An 18,259-nucleotide genomic window follows, 5' to 3' on the forward strand; every position below is an offset into this window, starting at 1 on the left:
GATGACGTTTATCTTGACCTGCACATACATGAACTGTTAGGCTTTAAAAGTGATAGCTGATAGCTTAAAATAGTGATAGTCCACTGTGGGCGCGTGTCTGTGTGTGCGCGTACCCGTGTTTGTGTGCATCGCATCGGTGCGGAACTGCGCTGCGCTTGATACACAGAAGAGTTTTAAAGCAACCATATAGAAACCATGGTCGGTTGACCAAAAAAAAAAAATCAGAATATTTTTTTTGTGTGAAGAAACTCAGTTTTTTTCTGTATTAGAACATGCTACGCAGGCGACTCACATGGTCTCTGTGGGCAACCAGGTGCCCGCGGGCACCGTGTTGGTACCTTTGGTCTCGACCAAACCTTCTTCCACGGTCTTTTGAGAAAGATATCACACTCATCTCAGACTTTCTGAAATGGCCCCGGCAGAATATTTCCTGAGCCCAGAGGTAAAACATGTTATGGTCTCCAGCTCTTCCTCACGCTGCCTTTCTCTCTGTGTTTGTTCCTCCTCAGACTTTGTCACAGTGCCCCTGTCTCTTCGCTTTGGCGATGTCACTGTCACCGTGAGAGATTTCACCTTCTACGACTGCACGGCTGTGAAGCAGCTGTCTGGCAGCGTGCCGTGAGTTAACCACGATTTATCTGCTCCCCCTGTCCCCCCCGCTCTGCTCATTGCACACCTGATCAAGTCTCTACCCAAGTCATTGTTTTGAATTGTGCACCCTGTTTAATCTTTGTCCCTCCATCCTTTCCCCGATCTGTCTTTATTACTTCTCACACCAGCAGAACCGACTCTCCAAAATAATGGCTTCCCTAGCCTACCTGTTTCACTCATTTAGAGAAATGTGTCATCCTGCTATTGGACATTAGCAGTCAACAACGTACCAAATGTAGCCGTGTCAGAGATTGTATTGGGGAACTGGAACAATTAGGAACTCTGACACGCTGGTGGCCGCAGCTATATTCAGAGTGGACAGAAATGCAGAACGCAGACATGATGTTGCGCTGTCAGATACAGCGGTGGATGCTATGCGGACATAGACTTGTATTAAGACCCAGAAGCAACTGGGAATCTAAATAGGCTAAAAGGAAGTAAAATAGTGAAGAAGGTTTTATGTCTCTGTCGTTAGACACTTAGAGTAACCATCTGAGTCTGTCAGTGGCAACAACAAGCGTTTGTATTGGCAGCACATTGACGGTGAGGAGTCCAGAGTGATTACGGTCACCAGACACAAAAACATGACACAAAGCAGGATGAAAAATACAAAAGTTCCCCTCTAAGTCAAAAAGGGGTCTCCTCCCTTCAGCAGACTGCAGTTTATGTATGTAGGTAGTTCACAGAGAAAAGTCTTAGTGCAAGAAAATTGGTGAATGCCATTAATTCTCTGAGGTCACTTGCTTGTGCCATTTAAGAACAAATGTGTCCGTCTTTTTCCTTAATCTGATGTAGCAAGAATCCCCAAATATCGACAGTCAACTTCCAGGAGGCTCAAAAGCGAATTCCAACCCTAATGGATCCGTTACATGACATTTGAAATAGCTGTGTGTAGCACTATGTCGTGAATTCCACCTTCATATTCATATCAGTACTGTGTTTACAACCCAGTTCACAGTACATGGGGTCCACTGCTGGTGGGGACAACTCACAATATACTGTAACCAAAAATGAAGAGACATTAAGAGAAAGAAGCTGCTCTGTTTTGATGACTTGAGGTCAATAGGCTTAATAATGAGTCTTGATCAAAGGGTTGTGCCTTCTGAACATCTCTGAATGCTGCTTTAGTGTACTTCCTGACCTCCTCTGTGTTTCCACACATGCTCGCTCTATCAGCCTCTCTCTCCGTTTTCAGTTCTGATAAGAAATTAAATTAAATTAGAACACTGACCTTTTTTTTTTTACCACTAGGGCCACATCGGCAGCAATTGGATTACTGTGTGGTACACGCTACAGTAGCTGTATCTCTATTTGTCCTCTCCCACTTCGAGATAAAAAGCCAGCAATACTTCTAATCGAGCTCTCTCCCCACCTTTCTCTTCATACCTTTAATTGTTTTTGTCACCTCTCTGTAACTTATTATTTAAGTTATTTTCATGTCTGTCAATCATGATCTGTAAATCTTGTCGTTTCTGCGTGCAGTTGCCGTGGTTGCGCTCTGAGCCGATGGGGCTGTAACTGGTGCGTTCACCAGCACCTGTGCACCCACAAGCCCACCTGTGAGGAGGGGGTGATCATTTACAACCAACATGTAAGTTACTCAGACAGATTGCACAGCACCCACTGAAGAAGCAAGTCCTTTCTGTTCGCCCTTTCTCCTCCGATCATGTCAAGACAATGTAAAATCTGTACGCTTCGAGATCGGATCTTGCTCGTATTGGCACCTGATCAACCAGACCACATGCCGGTTTACGGTTGATAAATGGACCACCTGTAGGTCTCCCTCTTTCCCCCCCTCCCTCCCTCCACACACGGAAATTCATCTCCAGAGGAGAGCAAAGGGAACAGAGGACGAACACCAAGTCTGTCTGAGTCCTGTTAAGTTACTGACGAGGAAACATTCCCTGATTCGCTGCTTCAAAATAAAATATTTTAGATACCAAAATAACAGGGGACGTTTACTGTGGAGAAATTATACAAAATTATTAGCAGCTATTGCTCAAACAATTATACTAATACTGCATGGTAAAAGAGTAAACAGCAAAAATAAGGACTTTTATCGTGAAGATTTTAAAGAAAATGATGTGGTTATCTACCGTTTCACAGCCTCTGACTACAAAATATATCTGATCACTGTCTGATCAGTTAGGTCGCATTGACGTGTCAAATTTAGACCTGCATATGGACACACCTGACTTCTGTCACATTGAAAAAAACTACGGCCTGCATACACAGGATCACAACTGATGCACCATATTATTTAAGATATTTGTACTCTTTGTGGACAATTTTGGGAACGTGTTGTATTGTAAGTCAATCGCACACGAGCCAAAGGGTTACATTGTCAAGAAAATGTTCTGATGCGCGTTGCTGCCCCTTGTAGATCAGAGGATTGGCATGAAACCATTGGCTGGATTTGCATCACCTTTACACACATCTCGCCTTTCAGGAAAAAATAAATTATACCTGAAATGCACAGTCTCTCACAACACAGTCACTCATTTAAGTTCTGACAAAATGGTACAGAACAAAGAAAAAGCTTTGTGCATGGGTTCAGTCATGTTTTTTTCAAAATGAAAGCCCTGCAATCTGTTGGTGGGTTTGCACTGACTGCTTGAGTATTTGTGATGCATACATTCATCAGTGCCCCTCCATATTTCATTCTCATATGGCAATACAAGCATTTATTTGGAACAGAAGTCATTGCTGTGCATGTGTCATGAGCAGCATTAACAGCAGAATATGTGTTTAACATCACATTTAAGTTTAGTTATTGATTTTTTTTATTTCCCTTCATCATTAGTGTTTTTTTATTTCTGTCTCACCCTCTCATGTCCTCCTCCCTCCCTTAGTTTAAACTCCCCACCTCGGCTCCTCCCACAACCAAACCTATTAAAGTCATCACCATAGCCACTACCACAACGGCTGCTCTGACAACCAGCACCATGCAAACTACAACAACAACCCCCGCAACCACAACAACCATCGCCACAACGACAACTATCGCTACAACAACGACCGCAGCCCCTGTCACTGTGGCAACCACTAAGAAGCCAACCACCCATCCTGCACTCACTACTCCACCTGCGACCACCACCAGCCCTCAACCAAACCCCTCACCCACCACCCTACCCTCCACCAAATCAGCATCCACTGCAACTCCAGCCCCAACCAGGAAGGAAAAGGAGACTGAAGCGGGAGCACTCTATGTTGACACAGAAGGTGCCGTGGCCACACCTACTATAGTCATGGTGACGGCCACCGTGGCTGATGGTCTAAGTGGAGATCTGAACCCTGTGGTGCCTTTGATCATCCCTCCCTACGAAACAGATTCCTCCCCCTTAAACGTGGTGACAGAGTCACCCCCGAGCCACACCGAGGAAACCGAGGGAGCTCTAAGCCTGCCGGAGCCTCCCACCCTAGCCTCGTCTGGCTTCTCACTGCCCACACCCCTCCCCATGGGCGAACCTGGCTACTCCGAGCCCTCCCTCTACCTGAACGTGACCCAGAACCCCACCCTGATGCCCACACAAGACTTTCAGACTGAGGCAGGAATCCCCGGCACCGACCCTGAGGTGGTCCTCAAGCCAAAAGAAGAAGAGGACATCCACGCTGAAAGCGCTGTCCAGTCAGAAAACGACACCACCACATTTTCTGCGTCCACCGTGTTGTCAGGTGACGGTGAGGTTGACCACGCCCCCCAATCATACCCCCATCTGCTGGACACTGACTCAGAGCTGGACTACCAGTATGATCCAGCTGATGCCTTCCTCCCGGTGAGTTCAGCCGTCCTCCTCCTTCTTCCGCTACTTCTTCTTTTTCTCAAAGCTTTACCAGCCTCCCAGCGCTTCCGGCTCCTCACTCGACTGTACTCCTGCCCTTAGTTCTCTTCTCCTCCTCTACCATCTGACACCTACGTTCTTTTTCTTGTTTTGCTTTTGCTCCCAAGAAAAACAGCTGCTCCAGTGCCAGCTGCTGCAGTGTTTTTGTGTGTGTGTTTTTTTTTTACATTTCCAGCTCCATATTAATTTTTTAAAAACTCACTTTGAGGTGTTTTGTTGTGTGTTTGGAGTGAATCAAAGCGAGTTGACGGTTACATTCACACAATCGTTCCCACACTTTTTAAACTAGTTTCCAGCCACGACCAATGCTGACTCTAGTGACATCTTAACATTTTCAGTAAACTTTCCTGTGTAAAACCAATTGAATTTTCATTTAAGACAACTTTCTCCAGCGAAGTAAAGCATTAATGTGAGGAAGATTTTTTAATTGTGTACATTCGGCACAGTCGGCACAGATTAAGAAAATAAACATGGCCACACAGCTGTGCTCTTTTTTTAAATGACACGTTCATGTAAACAGTAAGTGTTCGATCTTCACTGTCCTGCCTTACTGGATCAGAGGAACTGCTGTGTGTGCATGTCAACATTACTAGTGGGTGAGAAAGGGGGGGCTTGTGTGTTAATACTTTGCGTGTTTATAGGGCGATGAGGGCTCCTATGTCAGCTGGGGTTCTTCAGCTTGTCCCTGCGTGGAGAAGGTTCAGGGTTCATCACTACTCCCTGTCAGAGTGGAGAGGAAGATCACCTTACTGGCCCGCAACCTGCATCTCTACCAGGTACCGCACACACTCACACTCACTCACACACATGGCCTCAACATATGTCAAGAACGATTCCACCTGCCAAGCTTGTGATCCCTCCACCAAACTCTTTGTGTGTTCAGGATTCAGAGCTCGACTATGAGTGTGTGCTGGTCATTGAGGGGCAGACGGTGGTGGTGGATGCCTACGTTGAGACTGATGACATGAATCCATCAAACTTCGACATCACCTGTCAACTACACCAGGTGTGTAAATGTATACACAAGAACAAAGTTGCAACCTTTAAGATTTACGTCTTGGTTAACATTTATTGTTGACCATTGCTGACCTGCAATGGTTAAGATTAGGCAATGACCTGCAATGGTTGAGGTTAGGCTTTAGCCTCCAGTGGTTGATGTTAGGCATTGGCCTCCAGTGGTTACTGCTAGGCAATAGCATCCAGCGGTTGAAGTTAGGCATTGGTCTTAAATGGTTGAGATACTTAAATGAAACAACTTTTGTCCAGTACACATATTCTGCTCCAGTGGAAGAATACAATGCCATGGTGTATGTGAAGAGGAGGGACACCTTCCATGTGGACAGCTCTCCTGATCTATACGGTGAAATCCCGTTCATTTTTGTATCCACTAAGCCTACTATTATTATCCTCTCCGGAAGTCTTCTCTCCGAAGACACTTCATGTTAATGCATTTGCACACTAACTGATGCTCCTCTCTGACTGCTCTGCCCTCAGTGACTTTGTACAACTGCGCTGTGGGCCGCTCTGACTGCAGCCGCTGCCACACAGCCGACCACAAGTACGGTTGTGTGTGGTGTGGCGGCGCTCAGGCCAGCTGCCTGTATTCAGACTTGTGTAGCGAACCTGTACAACAGACATGCCCTGCCCCCGTCATACATTCCGTGAGTACTGACCCTTGACCTCTTTCCCTTTTATTTTCATTAAATATTTGAGGTACTCACAGTCATGATTTATCTTCTTATTTAAGTACAGAGACCTTTAAGAAATAAATTGGCACTTATTACAAGAGAGAGACATGCAGAGTTTCTAATTAAATGATGCTTCCCCCTGACTTTCCTCAGATTGAGCCACTCTCTGGTCTGTTGGAAGGCGGCACCATGGTGACCATCTCAGGCTCCAACCTAGGCCAGAAGGCTGAGGACATTCTCCACTCAGTGTCAGTCGCCAATATCCCCTGCACTGTCATCCCCAGCCTCTACGAGGTCTCCTCCAGGTACACACCAATTGAGCATGGAAGAGCTGTGAATTGAGCATTGACTACAAAACATACTCAAAGGCATCTGGGTTAGTTGGTGTCTTTTTGTCTTTACAAACCCTATTTAAAAAGTAAAGCACATAAATGAAGATAAGACAGAAATACTTCAAGGGATTATAAGTGAAGAACTGCTTAGAGAGATGAGCTGCAATAATTTGTTGATCCACAGAAAATGATAAATTGGTAAAGGCAACTGACAAAGAGAAACTTGAATCATATTTTATATATTTTATAAATTGTGACAATTAAACACTGGATCATAAAGTCAAAATGTGAATTTGTCCAACAATTAGCCCCAACTTTACTTTGTGTTGATTGATTATTCATGAATTACAACATGCTGACATGAGGTTAATCTATTTACACTTCTGACAATGTGTACAAGAGATTTTTGCAACTTATTGATAATCGTATTTACATTTTATTTTATTTGCACTGCTTCTGCTTTACACTCCAACTGATTAATGGCAATTTACCTCTGGATAATGAATGTGTCTTATCTTAACAAATAAATCATAAGGGTCTTCACTAAAGGGTCGTAAAAGGCCCTTGTAAGCTCGACTAAACATTTCCAGCATGTATGCCGAACTCTGTGTTATTAACAATAACTATGTCTGTCTTCCAGGATTGTGTGCAGAACCAAAGCCAGTGGTGGACCGAAGGTGGGCCCCATGTCTGTAAAAGTGAGCGGAGGAGAGTTTGGTCGATCTAGCCAGACTTTCAGCTACCAGGTACTTTAGATTACATTTAGTTCTGGTAGAATACTGTCGGTGAGGTTTTGTTGACCAGTTATGTTGTTGAAATAGCAAATAGCTAAAGCATAAATTAAAGAATCGTTTGTCCTCTCCTTTATCCAAGGACCCATTTGTGATGGGGGTGTCTCCTGAAAGGGGGCCCAAAGCCGGAGGGACGACCCTGACAATAATCGGACGAAACCTGCTGACAGGACGTCCCTCTGACCTCGCAATCACTGTGGGAGGGGTTAACTGTAACATGTAAGACACACACAGAACACTATTTATTGGTTAAATAATTGTCTGATATTCAAAGTTGCCTTCACTGAAGCTCCAATTTCTCTGCCTCACTATAAAGACTTCTTCAGTCCATGTGACCTTTAACCTCCATGTGCCAGGGGGCCCTTGAAGAATCTCATCATTTTGTAATGTGTCTCTCCTCAGTATGTCAGAGGTGCAGACTTCCAGTGTTCAGTGTGTGACGGGCAGCACTAATAAGACCGGAGACCAGCGAATCACCCTGCACTACGGCAGCAGTGTACGGCACCTCCACACCAATTTGTACCGCTACACCCGCAACCCCAACATCACCCACGCCACACCAGCAAAGAGTTTCCTGGAGTGAGTCCAACCTCCATATCGCAAACCTTCGCCATTCGTTGCACTACTTCGAAAGAATGCTAAAAATCCCGTGGAATTTACTTGAGTGCTCTGTTTGTTTAGCGGTGGTCGGCTGATCTATGTGTCAGGCCACGACCTGGACGTGGTGCAGGAGCCCCGGATGGTGGTGACGACCTCTCCCTTCGGGTCCATTAGCCAGAATAAAAGAACGAAGCGGGGGAGGAGGAAGAGGAGTGTGGAGAGAAGTCTGCTGAGGTCAGCGAGGATGGTCCCTGAACTTATATGTACTAAGGACACACTCTGCTCCGTCAAACAGGTCTGTGTGTGTGCCAGTGTTGGTATTTTCTAAAAGGAAAATAAGTTTCTTCATCTACTAAAAGTCTTTTTCCGCTCCCTCCCTGTCTCACCAGTTCACGGAACGCTGTGAAGTGAACTCCTCCTCCCTGATCCTCTGTCGCTCTCCTCTGGTGGACTCCTCCTTCCAGGGGTCAAAGGTCACCGTGGAGTTCCTGCTGGACAACCTGCGCTTCGACTTCAGCAGTCTGAACTCGCAGACCTTTAGCTACGAGGCCAACCCCGTCCTGCGGCCCCTAAACCAGCAGGACCCTCTGAAGGCCTACCGCTACAACCCAGGAAGCTTCATCCAGCTGGAGGTCAGAGGAGAAGCGCTGATAGGCAGGCAGCTCTGAGAATTTTATGAAGATGTGATGGCATCGTTACTTTGTCACTTGCAACAGATGGCGTTTCTAAGTTGTATTATTGTTGATGCTGATGCAGCGCGTTATCATGAAAATCCATCCGAGGATGCTTGATATTCTAGAGTAGGAGGTGTCCAGTCTAGGATTTGTCATGTCTACACATACATATGCCACAAACTCATCCCAGATTCATCCTATGGTGACCATGAGTGTTTGTTTCCACCAAATTGAATTCCATTTAGTCAGATATATCCCTCTTGACCAAAGTGTTATTAATTTTAATCCTTCAAAGTACAATATTTTCATAAGAACATGGACATAGAAATAAAAAAATCTATAACAAAGTAAAATCATAACATTTAGAATTTTTTGGGGACGATGACCAAAGGAATAATTTGGATCCTTGTAGACCAGCGGCTGTAATCAAACAACAAAGGGATCGCCATCTGTTTATATGGATCATCAATGTTCAACATTTTGGTGTCAATAAAACATTCGGGATCTAAAAGTTATATTTGCTCTATGTTTTCTTTTGTGCTAATCCAATCCATGACTCTGATGCCAGAATTCTATGATCCGTTGCACTACTAGTGACTACAAGCGTCAGTCTCAGCTGTGGTGTCTATCAGAAGAGTGGCGTATTGTAGTGAATCAAACTTTTATAAGAACAGTTGTCACAGAGAAAGATGTCAGTAAACAACTGAATCCATATTGTCTACTTTCAAATCTTGTTTTGTACGTCCTGAAAAACTGGAAGTGTAAGTAAAAGATAAACTAGAAGTTCTGTCTCTGTCTGCTCTCAGGGGGAAAACCTGGACCTGGCCATCACTAAGGATGAGGTGGTGGTGTTGGTTGGGGAGGGTGTGTGTGCCGTTAAGACCCTGACTAAAAACCATCTGTACTGCGAGCCGCCTCCTCAGCAGCCGGCTCCAGGACCCAGTGGCAAGAGGCGCGAGGGCTCCGACAATCTACCTGAATTCACGGTAAGTCTGCTTTTCACTTTGGAAAAATCTTTACGTCTTCTTGAGCATGTGACATGTCAGGGACCGTGTGAAAAAACTGCTGCTGTGTGTGTGTTTCAGGTACAAATGGGCAACCTGAACTTCTCTCTGGGTAAGGTTCAGTATGACAACCTCAGCCTGTCCACCTTCCCCCTGGAGGCTCAGATTGGAGTTGGGGTCGGGGCGTCTATAGTAGCCCTCATCGTCCTCATCATCGTGCTCATTTACAGGTCAGTGTGGGGACCATGCGTTTCTGTGTGTGTTCCCCTTGTAGCTGAGGGTAGAAAAAGAAGGACACATAATCTAATCCATTTATAAGTCAGTAACCCGTTAGTGATCCAACAAAAGATACTTTTTTATGAATCCACTTGTACCAACAATGTCCTGCTAGCTCAGGGGTGGACAAACTACGGCCCGCGTATTGGGCATTTTAATCTGGCCCGCCGAGTATTATAATTATTCTAATATTTAAAACAAATACATATATATATATATATCTATATATATATATATATACACACACACACACACACACACACACACACACACACACACACACACACACACACAATGGAATACAATGACACAATGGATGTACACCACTATGTGTCTCACTCATACCACCTGCCTCGGTAGAGGTATAATATCCAAACGCTTTACACAAAGCACGGAGCAAAAAGGAATTAACAATGTAAAGTAGACAACAGAAGTCTTACTGCTAAGAAATGATAAGTCCTTCATGAGCCTCATAAATGAAACAAAAAGTAAAACTCATTGAATTAATGACACATACATCTTGTTTACATCTCCCAGAGCATTATGGGAACAGCTGGATCAGGGTTTTCACTTTTGGGTTGTTACCTAATCAGGCAGTGTCTCCAATCTGACCCCTGCGATTAACCCTGATCCTTACTGGTGGGGGTTTGTTGGGTCAAATGACTTGAGTCAACCTTTTTCACAATCTCACTGGATTCCCACTAAGCCAATGTGAAACTGGTTTTACTTTTCCTATGTTCTTTATCCCTACCTGACCATCTGCTCCTGCCGCTGTCTGTCTCCCCATACCCCTCCGCCCTGTCAGGAGAAAGAGTAAGCAAGCTCTGAGAGACTACAAGAAGGTCCAGATCCAGCTGGAGAACCTGGAAACCAGCGTGAGAGACCGCTGCAAGAAAGAGTTCACAGGTAAAAGAGAGCATTTAGGAAGGAGAGTGAAGGAAAGAGAGCGAGGGAGTTTGGTGAAGAGGGCCCGAGATGGAAGAACAAGAAAAATTTGTTTTAGTTTGCCAAGGCCAACAGATCCGCTTTGTTTTTGCATTGGCCACACTGTGATTAGCCCATTACATCACGCGTCCCAGATGAAATGTTCCCCTCATCCCACCCAACTGCTGCCGAGGAGTTTAATTTTAGTCCACCAATGTCAATATTTACCAGCTTCGAAATCCCAATACAGTTCCCAGCACACATTTTAAACATAACAAAAAAAAGGGCTTGTAGCAACGCCTCCTAATCTTTCACCTCTCCTTCTTCTCATCCTCCTCACCTAGATTTGATGACTGAGATGATGGACATGTCCAGCGACCTGATGGGCTCCGGCATCCCTTTTCTTGACTACCGGAGGTACGCCGAGCGTATCTTCTTCCCCGGCCACCGGGAGTCTCCGCTAAGACGAGACCTGGACGTCCAGGAGTGTCGGAGGCAAACGGTGGAGCAGGGCTTGGTACAGCTGTCCAACCTGCTCAACAGTAAACTCTTCCTCACCAAGGTAGTTGCCACCACTGACAGCCTTGTGAGACTTTAAGATGCCGCCTACATTTCGAACACGGGGATAATCTGCCACTCTTCTCTTTGCTCTCAGTTCATTCACACTCTTGAGAGCCAGCGGACTTTCTCTCCCAGAGACAGGGCTTATGTGGCCTCCCTGCTGACAGTGTCGCTTCACGGTAAACTGGAGTACTTCACCGATATCCTCAAGACCCTCCTCAACGACCTGGTGGAGCAGTACGTGGCCAAGAACCCCAAACTGATGCTGCGACGGTAAGGAGGAGCGGTTATAGGCGTTTAAAAGATGCCCAGCAGGGATTAAAACTATGTGTTACTTCTCTGCAGAACAGAGACGGTGGTGGAGAAGCTGCTGACCAACTGGATGTCCATCTGCCTCTATGCTTTTGTCAGGGTCAGTCACAATACCAAATTGAAAAAGTCAAAAATGTTGTTAGTTATTGTAGTAACATTCTAAACAGATGGATGGAGCCAGACGTAAACATTTTTTATAGGATACCTAAAACAGAATAATTGCCAAGGAAAATAAATAATTCAGTGGAGCCAATGCCCTATTTAGTTTCTAATAGGCCCTTTTCACAGCATCCATTCGACATGTCATTCATATTAAACTGCAACTTTTGCAGAATAAGTCCTTGTTAGTCCATCAATTCACATGGCTTAGTTTAATTGTTAATACAAAATAAAAAAATACATAGACATGTAATTCACCAGGTCTATGTTGGTTCTTGAAGAACCACAAGGCCACTGTATTTAAAGTATTTAAAAACTAATGTAGTCCTTGAGTCATTTCCTAGTGCAATGTTTCAATTGCAGATGAGCGTGCAGTCCAAAAGTTAAAATACTGACATCTGTGAAGCGGCGAAGGGAAGTTTCTCCAGAAATGTTCCCATGCAGAGAGAATGGCATTATAAAAAAAGAAGCCTGTGTCCATCAATTGTGATGAGTAGCAGTGGTTCAAGAATTTAACTTCCTGGTGTACTTTGATTTTGTAGAATGTAAACTTTTCAGCCTCTTCGGCATAAATTTGCAAGTCACTTATTTAAAGAATGTCCCTGTCATTTGAGACCTTTGTTGTCTCCTGTAGCGTGTTGGGCCACTGCTAATTGACTTCAGTGTGTGTTTGTGTAGGACTCAGCGGGGGAGTCTCTCTACATGCTGTTCAGGGCCATAAAGCACCAGGTCGATAAAGGACCGGTGGACGCTGTGACCGGCAAGGCCAAGTACACCCTCAATGACAACCGCCTGTTGCGAGAGGACGTGGAGTACAAGACCCTGGTGAGGCGGCCTCTAACTTCAGACCAAATGATTGTTTGCATCTAATTAAGTCCCAGACTGCCACCGCAGCCTTCAGGAAGTTTCCTTATTCCCGCTTCCATCCTCTTACCGCTCTCTTCCCTCTTCTCCCACAGACTCTGAATGTTTTGGTGCAGGGCGGCGGAGTGAACGAGAGCCAGCCACTACCCTCCAAAGTGCTGGACTGTGACACCATCACACAGGTGAAAGAAAAGCTGCTGGACCAGGTGTACAAAGGCACCTCCTTCTCCCACCGACCCCACGCGGATTCGTTGGACCTGGGTAAGAGTCCATACACACAGCATCACACACATGATACTAAAATGGAGCAGCGTGTAGGATTTAGTGGCGTCTAGTGGTGAGGTTGCAGATTGCAACCAGCCGAATACACCTCCACTGCCCTCTCCGTTTTCAGGCGTGTAGACAACCACAGTGGTTTTCAGGTAAACTAAGGCTGGGCAGAATAACAGGTTAATGCAACGTTAATCTGGTAATCCTTTAACGGCGTTAACTATTTGATCATGCGTTAACTGCATGTTGTTGTTTTTTTAGCATTTTATAATTTTTTTTGCATTGGGAGGGCTTATCGCTTTAAATCTCTCCAGACACCGTAGTTCAGCCCTGAGTGTCTTACGGCTCTCCCAGTCCTGCCCGTGTGAGGTCAATCAAACATGAAAAATAAATAAATGAATGCAATACGGCGACACTGCTTTTACTTTAACAGTGATTTATGTAGGTGTGCGCACGCGATTCTGTAGCCTCACCGACAGCCTGTGTTGACGAATTGAGCCTGACATTGAAGCATGTCTTGTTATGTACTTTCTGTTCTCAACGAGCAGCGAGTGCAGCAACGAGCAGCTTCGCCGCATAAAGCGCTCACAGGCGGACAGGCAGTCTGATCCACTTTGGCAGGGCACTTTAAGTCAGTATTTTTACTTTACTCTTCTCTCAAAGAAGAGAACTTTCCTCACGTCACAAGATGTTCAGTGCACTTGTTCAAGCCAACACAGGCTGGACTTTTCTCACTGAGGAAGAAAAACTGAACTGAACAGGAAAATATGAAAAGCACTTTTTGCTTTTGTATAAAGTGAATCAATTACATTTTTAAGGTAAGCAACAGACTGAACATGGACAAAAGACTTGTCCCTCACAGGGACCCTGACTACTGAACAATACATGTTCAGAAAAAAAAAGAAACTTCATTATTGAATTTGGCGCATAATGCGATTAATCAGTTAATTTTTTTCAACTTTTCCCAGCTAAACATTAAAGGCTCTGTAGAGCCTGCGTTTCATAGTTTCAGGCGATTACACACCAATAAAAACATAGATATAAATACTATCTTTCATTTCTGCTAATACATCACCTTGAATCCTACACTCTGGCTTTTTTAAAATCCATTCAACCTTTATTTTACTCCTACTTATACATCTGAATGTCTTGCAGTTAAATGAAAGAAGTTATGAATTGGTTCACTTGCCTTCAAGGAATTTCTGTTCCATTTGTTGAGCTGTGGTGCCCCCTGCTGCACGACAGAGATACATACAAGGGCCGCGTTTGCCAGAGTCGATCGTTCTTAATAACTTAAGAAGGCTCAAAAGAAGGGTTCGGCTAAGGAGCGCTAAGATAGGAGTGTTTCCCAGACGCCTTCTTAACTGCCTTCTTAACTGCCTTCTTAAGATCCCGCCAAAGAAGCTTCCTAAGAAGCTCTTAGTGGGAGCTGTCCACCGCCGTGGTGATGAAACTAAATCAATCGATGCCAGGTTAATCGATCACCCACCCCTTTATAAGCGCATAAATCGCACACAACACCCTGTGGTCCCCCACACACAGGCGCAATTACACTACGCGCGCGCCTTCCACGACACCAATCACCCGGGGGATCCCAGCCATGGAATGAAATCCACGGTGGACCTGGCGGACCTCGTTCCGTGTGTGTGTCTGGGCATGGCGCAGGAGGATCGGTGTCACGGCTGCCACACTCCGTGAAACCGATGCCTTGCTGAGGCCGGTGCCGTCCCCCACCACCTCCAGAAAGCTCCGGACTGCGTAAAAACGCAGCGCGGCCAGGAGCTGCACCTCCGGGCTGAGAGCAACATTGCAGCGGGTTGGCCTCTGGATGTGTGGTGACACTAGCATGACGAGGCGTTGGAGCTCAAGCATGGACTTCAGCAACGCCTTTTGACGTGGAGACTCTCTTGATGAGGTTCCAGCCAAGTTCAGTTACACCTGTCAGTTTCCCTGATATCTGTGAAATACCACAGGGTTGTTGATGTTTTTATAGCTAATGTAAACTCATATGCAGATGCCAAATGTGTGTGAAAACGTAATGAGTGATACTAATGATGATTAATTTTATTTATGTAGCTACAGGAACACATGAGCAATTCTTTATTTTTATCGTTATTTTTCTTCTTATGCTATTATTTTTCTTGCGTCAGTGTTCTGCAGCTGTGGGCGCACATTCATCATTACACATGGTTGTAGTATTCCTTTGAATGTCAGATATAACTTTCCCTGACGCGGCTGCAGTGAGAGTTTGGTCGCTAAGAAGGCTGTTAAGAGTGGGTCAGACTGATCTTACGTTTCCTTCTTAGTGAAAGATCGTTTAAAGCTAAGAACGACTCTGGGAAACACATCCTTCTTTTACAGCGCTCCTCAGACGCTCTTAGCACTTAAGAGCGTCTTAACGAATCTGGGAAATGCGGCCAAGGGCAGTCTATTCATAGGTCGTTCATCCAAGTTCTCACCACGTTAAATGATGAATGTGTGCTGTTAATACCAAAATAACCCAAACAGCAGCAGGAGTAAATACTGGAAAAGCACCTGCCAGTGTGTGCACACATATTCCATTGTGAATATATTCCACTTAGTGAGACTTTTTGCACATTGTGTGCTGACCCTCTGGCTCTTGTTTGTTGTTCAGAGTGGCGGTCTGGTGTTGCCGGTCATCTCATTCTGTCCGACGAGGACTTGACTTCAGTGGTTCAGGGCAATTGGAAACGCCTCAACACGCTGCAGCACTACAAGGTCAGAGGTCACACTCCACCAACACTATCACTATTTAAAACGCCGAAAGGGGGTTTGTGGTGTAATAATATATATTACCACTGTATACTTTGTGTTGTTCATCAGGTTCCAGACGGTGCGACGGTGGCGCTAGTCCCTCGCCACTCCAAACACATTCACCATGACAACCACGACTACGTGGCAGGAGAGAGTGAGTTATCATGGGAACAGCTTATAAATTTCCTCACAGTCATCTAAAAATCAACTGAATCCTAACCAACCACCTACATGTGTACAACTTGAACAGTAACTTCTGCCGGTACCCCTAAATAGTTGACTATTCAACGAAGCCTTAAGACAGTCAAACCTGTCACAATGTTCTTTATGAAACAAAAGATCATTCCATTCAGGCTGTATGGTGGTGCTGAACGTCTTATTCTACATAAAATTGCTTGGTTTCTCTCAATAAATCATGATGTATAGCCTTTGTGATGAATATTATTCTATCAATAGTACTGTGATGAAAATTTGAAAGTAAGTCATTATCCTTCGGAGCAGCACCTTGACGATAACCTCAGAAAGGCAGAATGACAACAACACAAGTCTACTGTTTCAAAATCAAACAATATGCTCTCCTTGACTGTCCTTCCTTTTGTCCTTACCTTTTGTCCTTCCCTTTCGCTTCTGTCTGTCTGATTAATATAAACACACACTCACAGCAGACAGTGCTGTCCATTATTGCGAAACAATAGCTGAGCAATAGTCACATGTACCTCAGCAAATCATGTTGTTACTATTACTGCTTTTGTATAGAACAATAAAGTTTAAAAAGAGGGAGCTTAATGAGCAAACAAAACATAACATGGTTCGACAATCGGTCTACGTGAGGAAAGACTTGACCAATAAGGTTCAACTACCTACATTCTTAGCCTGGAACACCCGCTCTCTCATAGCTTGTAAAGTAAATCTAGGCAGCAGAAATAATTGAGCATGCCGTACTGTTTGATGTGTGTAACTATCTCTCACTATGGATCGTCTGTCCCAGGCTTTAAAAGGTTATAGTGGTGTTCACAGTTTGAAGTAAATGGGCTGATCCAATCGTTCAAACAAATATAAAAATACAAAACAATTGTACTTCAAATAGTGTTTTTGTAATTTTTCACTGATTTCTTTATAGTCAAAGTGAATCCGTATAGAGTACATTCTCATAATAGTTTTTGACTAATCAAACATGAAGATGGTGAGTTTAATGTAAATTATACATCTCATACAGTCATTGAGCTCTACTTATTAAAGCTTTTGGATCATTGACCTGTTCAGAGACTCCGATGCTGGAAGATGCAGATGAAGGTGGAGTGAGGCTGTGGCATCTGGTAAAAGCCAGCGAGGAGCCTGAGCTGCCCAAACACCGCCGAGGCAGCCTCAGGGAGAGGGAGAGGGCCAAGGCCATCCCGGAGATCTACCTGACCCGCCTGCTGTCCATGAAGGTACACACACACACACACACACACACACACACACACACACACACACATACTGGCTTTCATTCGGAATGTGGACCAACATTTTTTTTATTCGCACCTGCGAGGACCACCCTTTCTAGACGCGGACATGCGCGGACATGTCCAATTTTTTTTTTTACGTGTTACAGAAATGGTCCAACACTATCAATAGCTGGTGGAAAGTTTTGCAATTCTAATGATTATATAATCCTAATATCTGTAATATAGGATGTTTCTGAAAATGGTATTGTAGCATAGTTTCTCTTTATATGACTTTTTCACGGAAACAATGGGCAAAATTGATCTACGATATTTCATAAAGTTTCATAAAAAATGTAATTTTCTATACATTTGTTTGATTTTGGTACATTCACATAGGAATCCAGCAACAGCAGTCACTTTTATCCAAGTCCTTATGTATAGATAGGGCTGTCACAATATCAGATTTTCAATACATAATTATCATGGTCAACACAATCACAATATTCTTTGCTTCTACAGAAAATTGGAAAGCAAAAAAATATATAATATGTTGACTCGTCAAATGTATCTTTAACTTTGTTAACACATTTTACTCCCAACACGTCAAATACTTGGTCAGTGACCTTACACTTCTCCTCTAGCGTCAGTTTGGCCCGTATCAGTGTTTACATGTGTAATAACCTTTTTTTCTAAAACTAAACGTGAACTCAACATGTTGACTTTGATTCACATGGGACACAAACAGCAGTCTCCTGTTAGTTTGACCCTTCCAACCACCCCACCTAATGCAAAATGTCCTCCTCTATAGTCTACATCAGTTGCTCTGATAATGACACAGATGCGTTTGTGTGTTTTTATTTTGTCACGTGAATTACAGTCAGAAAATAAGTGTAGGGACTCTGTAACCATAATTTTAGTGTCACTGGGTAATTTACACACCGTTAACATATGTGCATTATTAAGATAATATCAATATGTCATTGTCGTTGTCACTAACGGTACATAGCGACACCCAACAGCCGGCCTCATGCTGCCAACAGTGAACACTCCTCCTTTCCTGTAATGTGTACATTGTTGCACACTGAATGAACCCTTTTGGCTCCACGTTC

At 44.3% G+C, this 18,259-nt stretch overlaps 1 protein-coding gene across 2 annotated transcripts in view; it reads left to right on the plus strand.

Annotated features, from left to right (window-relative positions):
- Positions 1 to 18,259, plus strand: part of plxnb1b (plexin b1b) — a 100,838-nt gene that overhangs the window by 74,419 nt on the left and 8,160 nt on the right. For both annotated transcript variants that reach the window (XM_068593549.1, XM_068593550.1), the window contains 24 exons: positions 510 to 618; positions 2,134 to 2,242; positions 3,504 to 4,427; positions 5,135 to 5,269; positions 5,377 to 5,499; positions 5,760 to 5,853; positions 5,988 to 6,154; positions 6,335 to 6,486; positions 7,154 to 7,259; positions 7,387 to 7,523; positions 7,707 to 7,883; positions 7,986 to 8,199; positions 8,294 to 8,536; positions 9,385 to 9,564; positions 9,664 to 9,812; positions 10,664 to 10,764; positions 11,127 to 11,344; positions 11,438 to 11,616; positions 11,689 to 11,755; positions 12,493 to 12,639; positions 12,774 to 12,939; positions 15,584 to 15,687; positions 15,793 to 15,877; positions 16,987 to 17,153. In XM_068593549.1, the coding sequence (XP_068449650.1) occupies positions 510 to 618; positions 2,134 to 2,242; positions 3,504 to 4,427; positions 5,135 to 5,269; positions 5,377 to 5,499; positions 5,760 to 5,853; positions 5,988 to 6,154; positions 6,335 to 6,486; positions 7,154 to 7,259; positions 7,387 to 7,523; positions 7,707 to 7,883; positions 7,986 to 8,199; positions 8,294 to 8,536; positions 9,385 to 9,564; positions 9,664 to 9,812; positions 10,664 to 10,764; positions 11,127 to 11,344; positions 11,438 to 11,616; positions 11,689 to 11,755; positions 12,493 to 12,639; positions 12,774 to 12,939; positions 15,584 to 15,687; positions 15,793 to 15,877; positions 16,987 to 17,153 (4,253 nt within the window). The remainder of the gene's footprint in view (positions 1 to 509; positions 619 to 2,133; positions 2,243 to 3,503; positions 4,428 to 5,134; positions 5,270 to 5,376; positions 5,500 to 5,759; positions 5,854 to 5,987; positions 6,155 to 6,334; positions 6,487 to 7,153; positions 7,260 to 7,386; positions 7,524 to 7,706; positions 7,884 to 7,985; positions 8,200 to 8,293; positions 8,537 to 9,384; positions 9,565 to 9,663; positions 9,813 to 10,663; positions 10,765 to 11,126; positions 11,345 to 11,437; positions 11,617 to 11,688; positions 11,756 to 12,492; positions 12,640 to 12,773; positions 12,940 to 15,583; positions 15,688 to 15,792; positions 15,878 to 16,986; positions 17,154 to 18,259) is intronic.

This window comes from Clinocottus analis, unplaced genomic scaffold (assembly GCF_023055335.1).
Source record: "Clinocottus analis isolate CAN_PGR_092001 unplaced genomic scaffold, fCliAna1.0.p SCAF_3, whole genome shotgun sequence".
In the NCBI taxonomy this organism is placed as follows: domain Eukaryota; kingdom Metazoa; phylum Chordata; class Actinopteri; order Perciformes; family Cottidae; genus Clinocottus; species Clinocottus analis.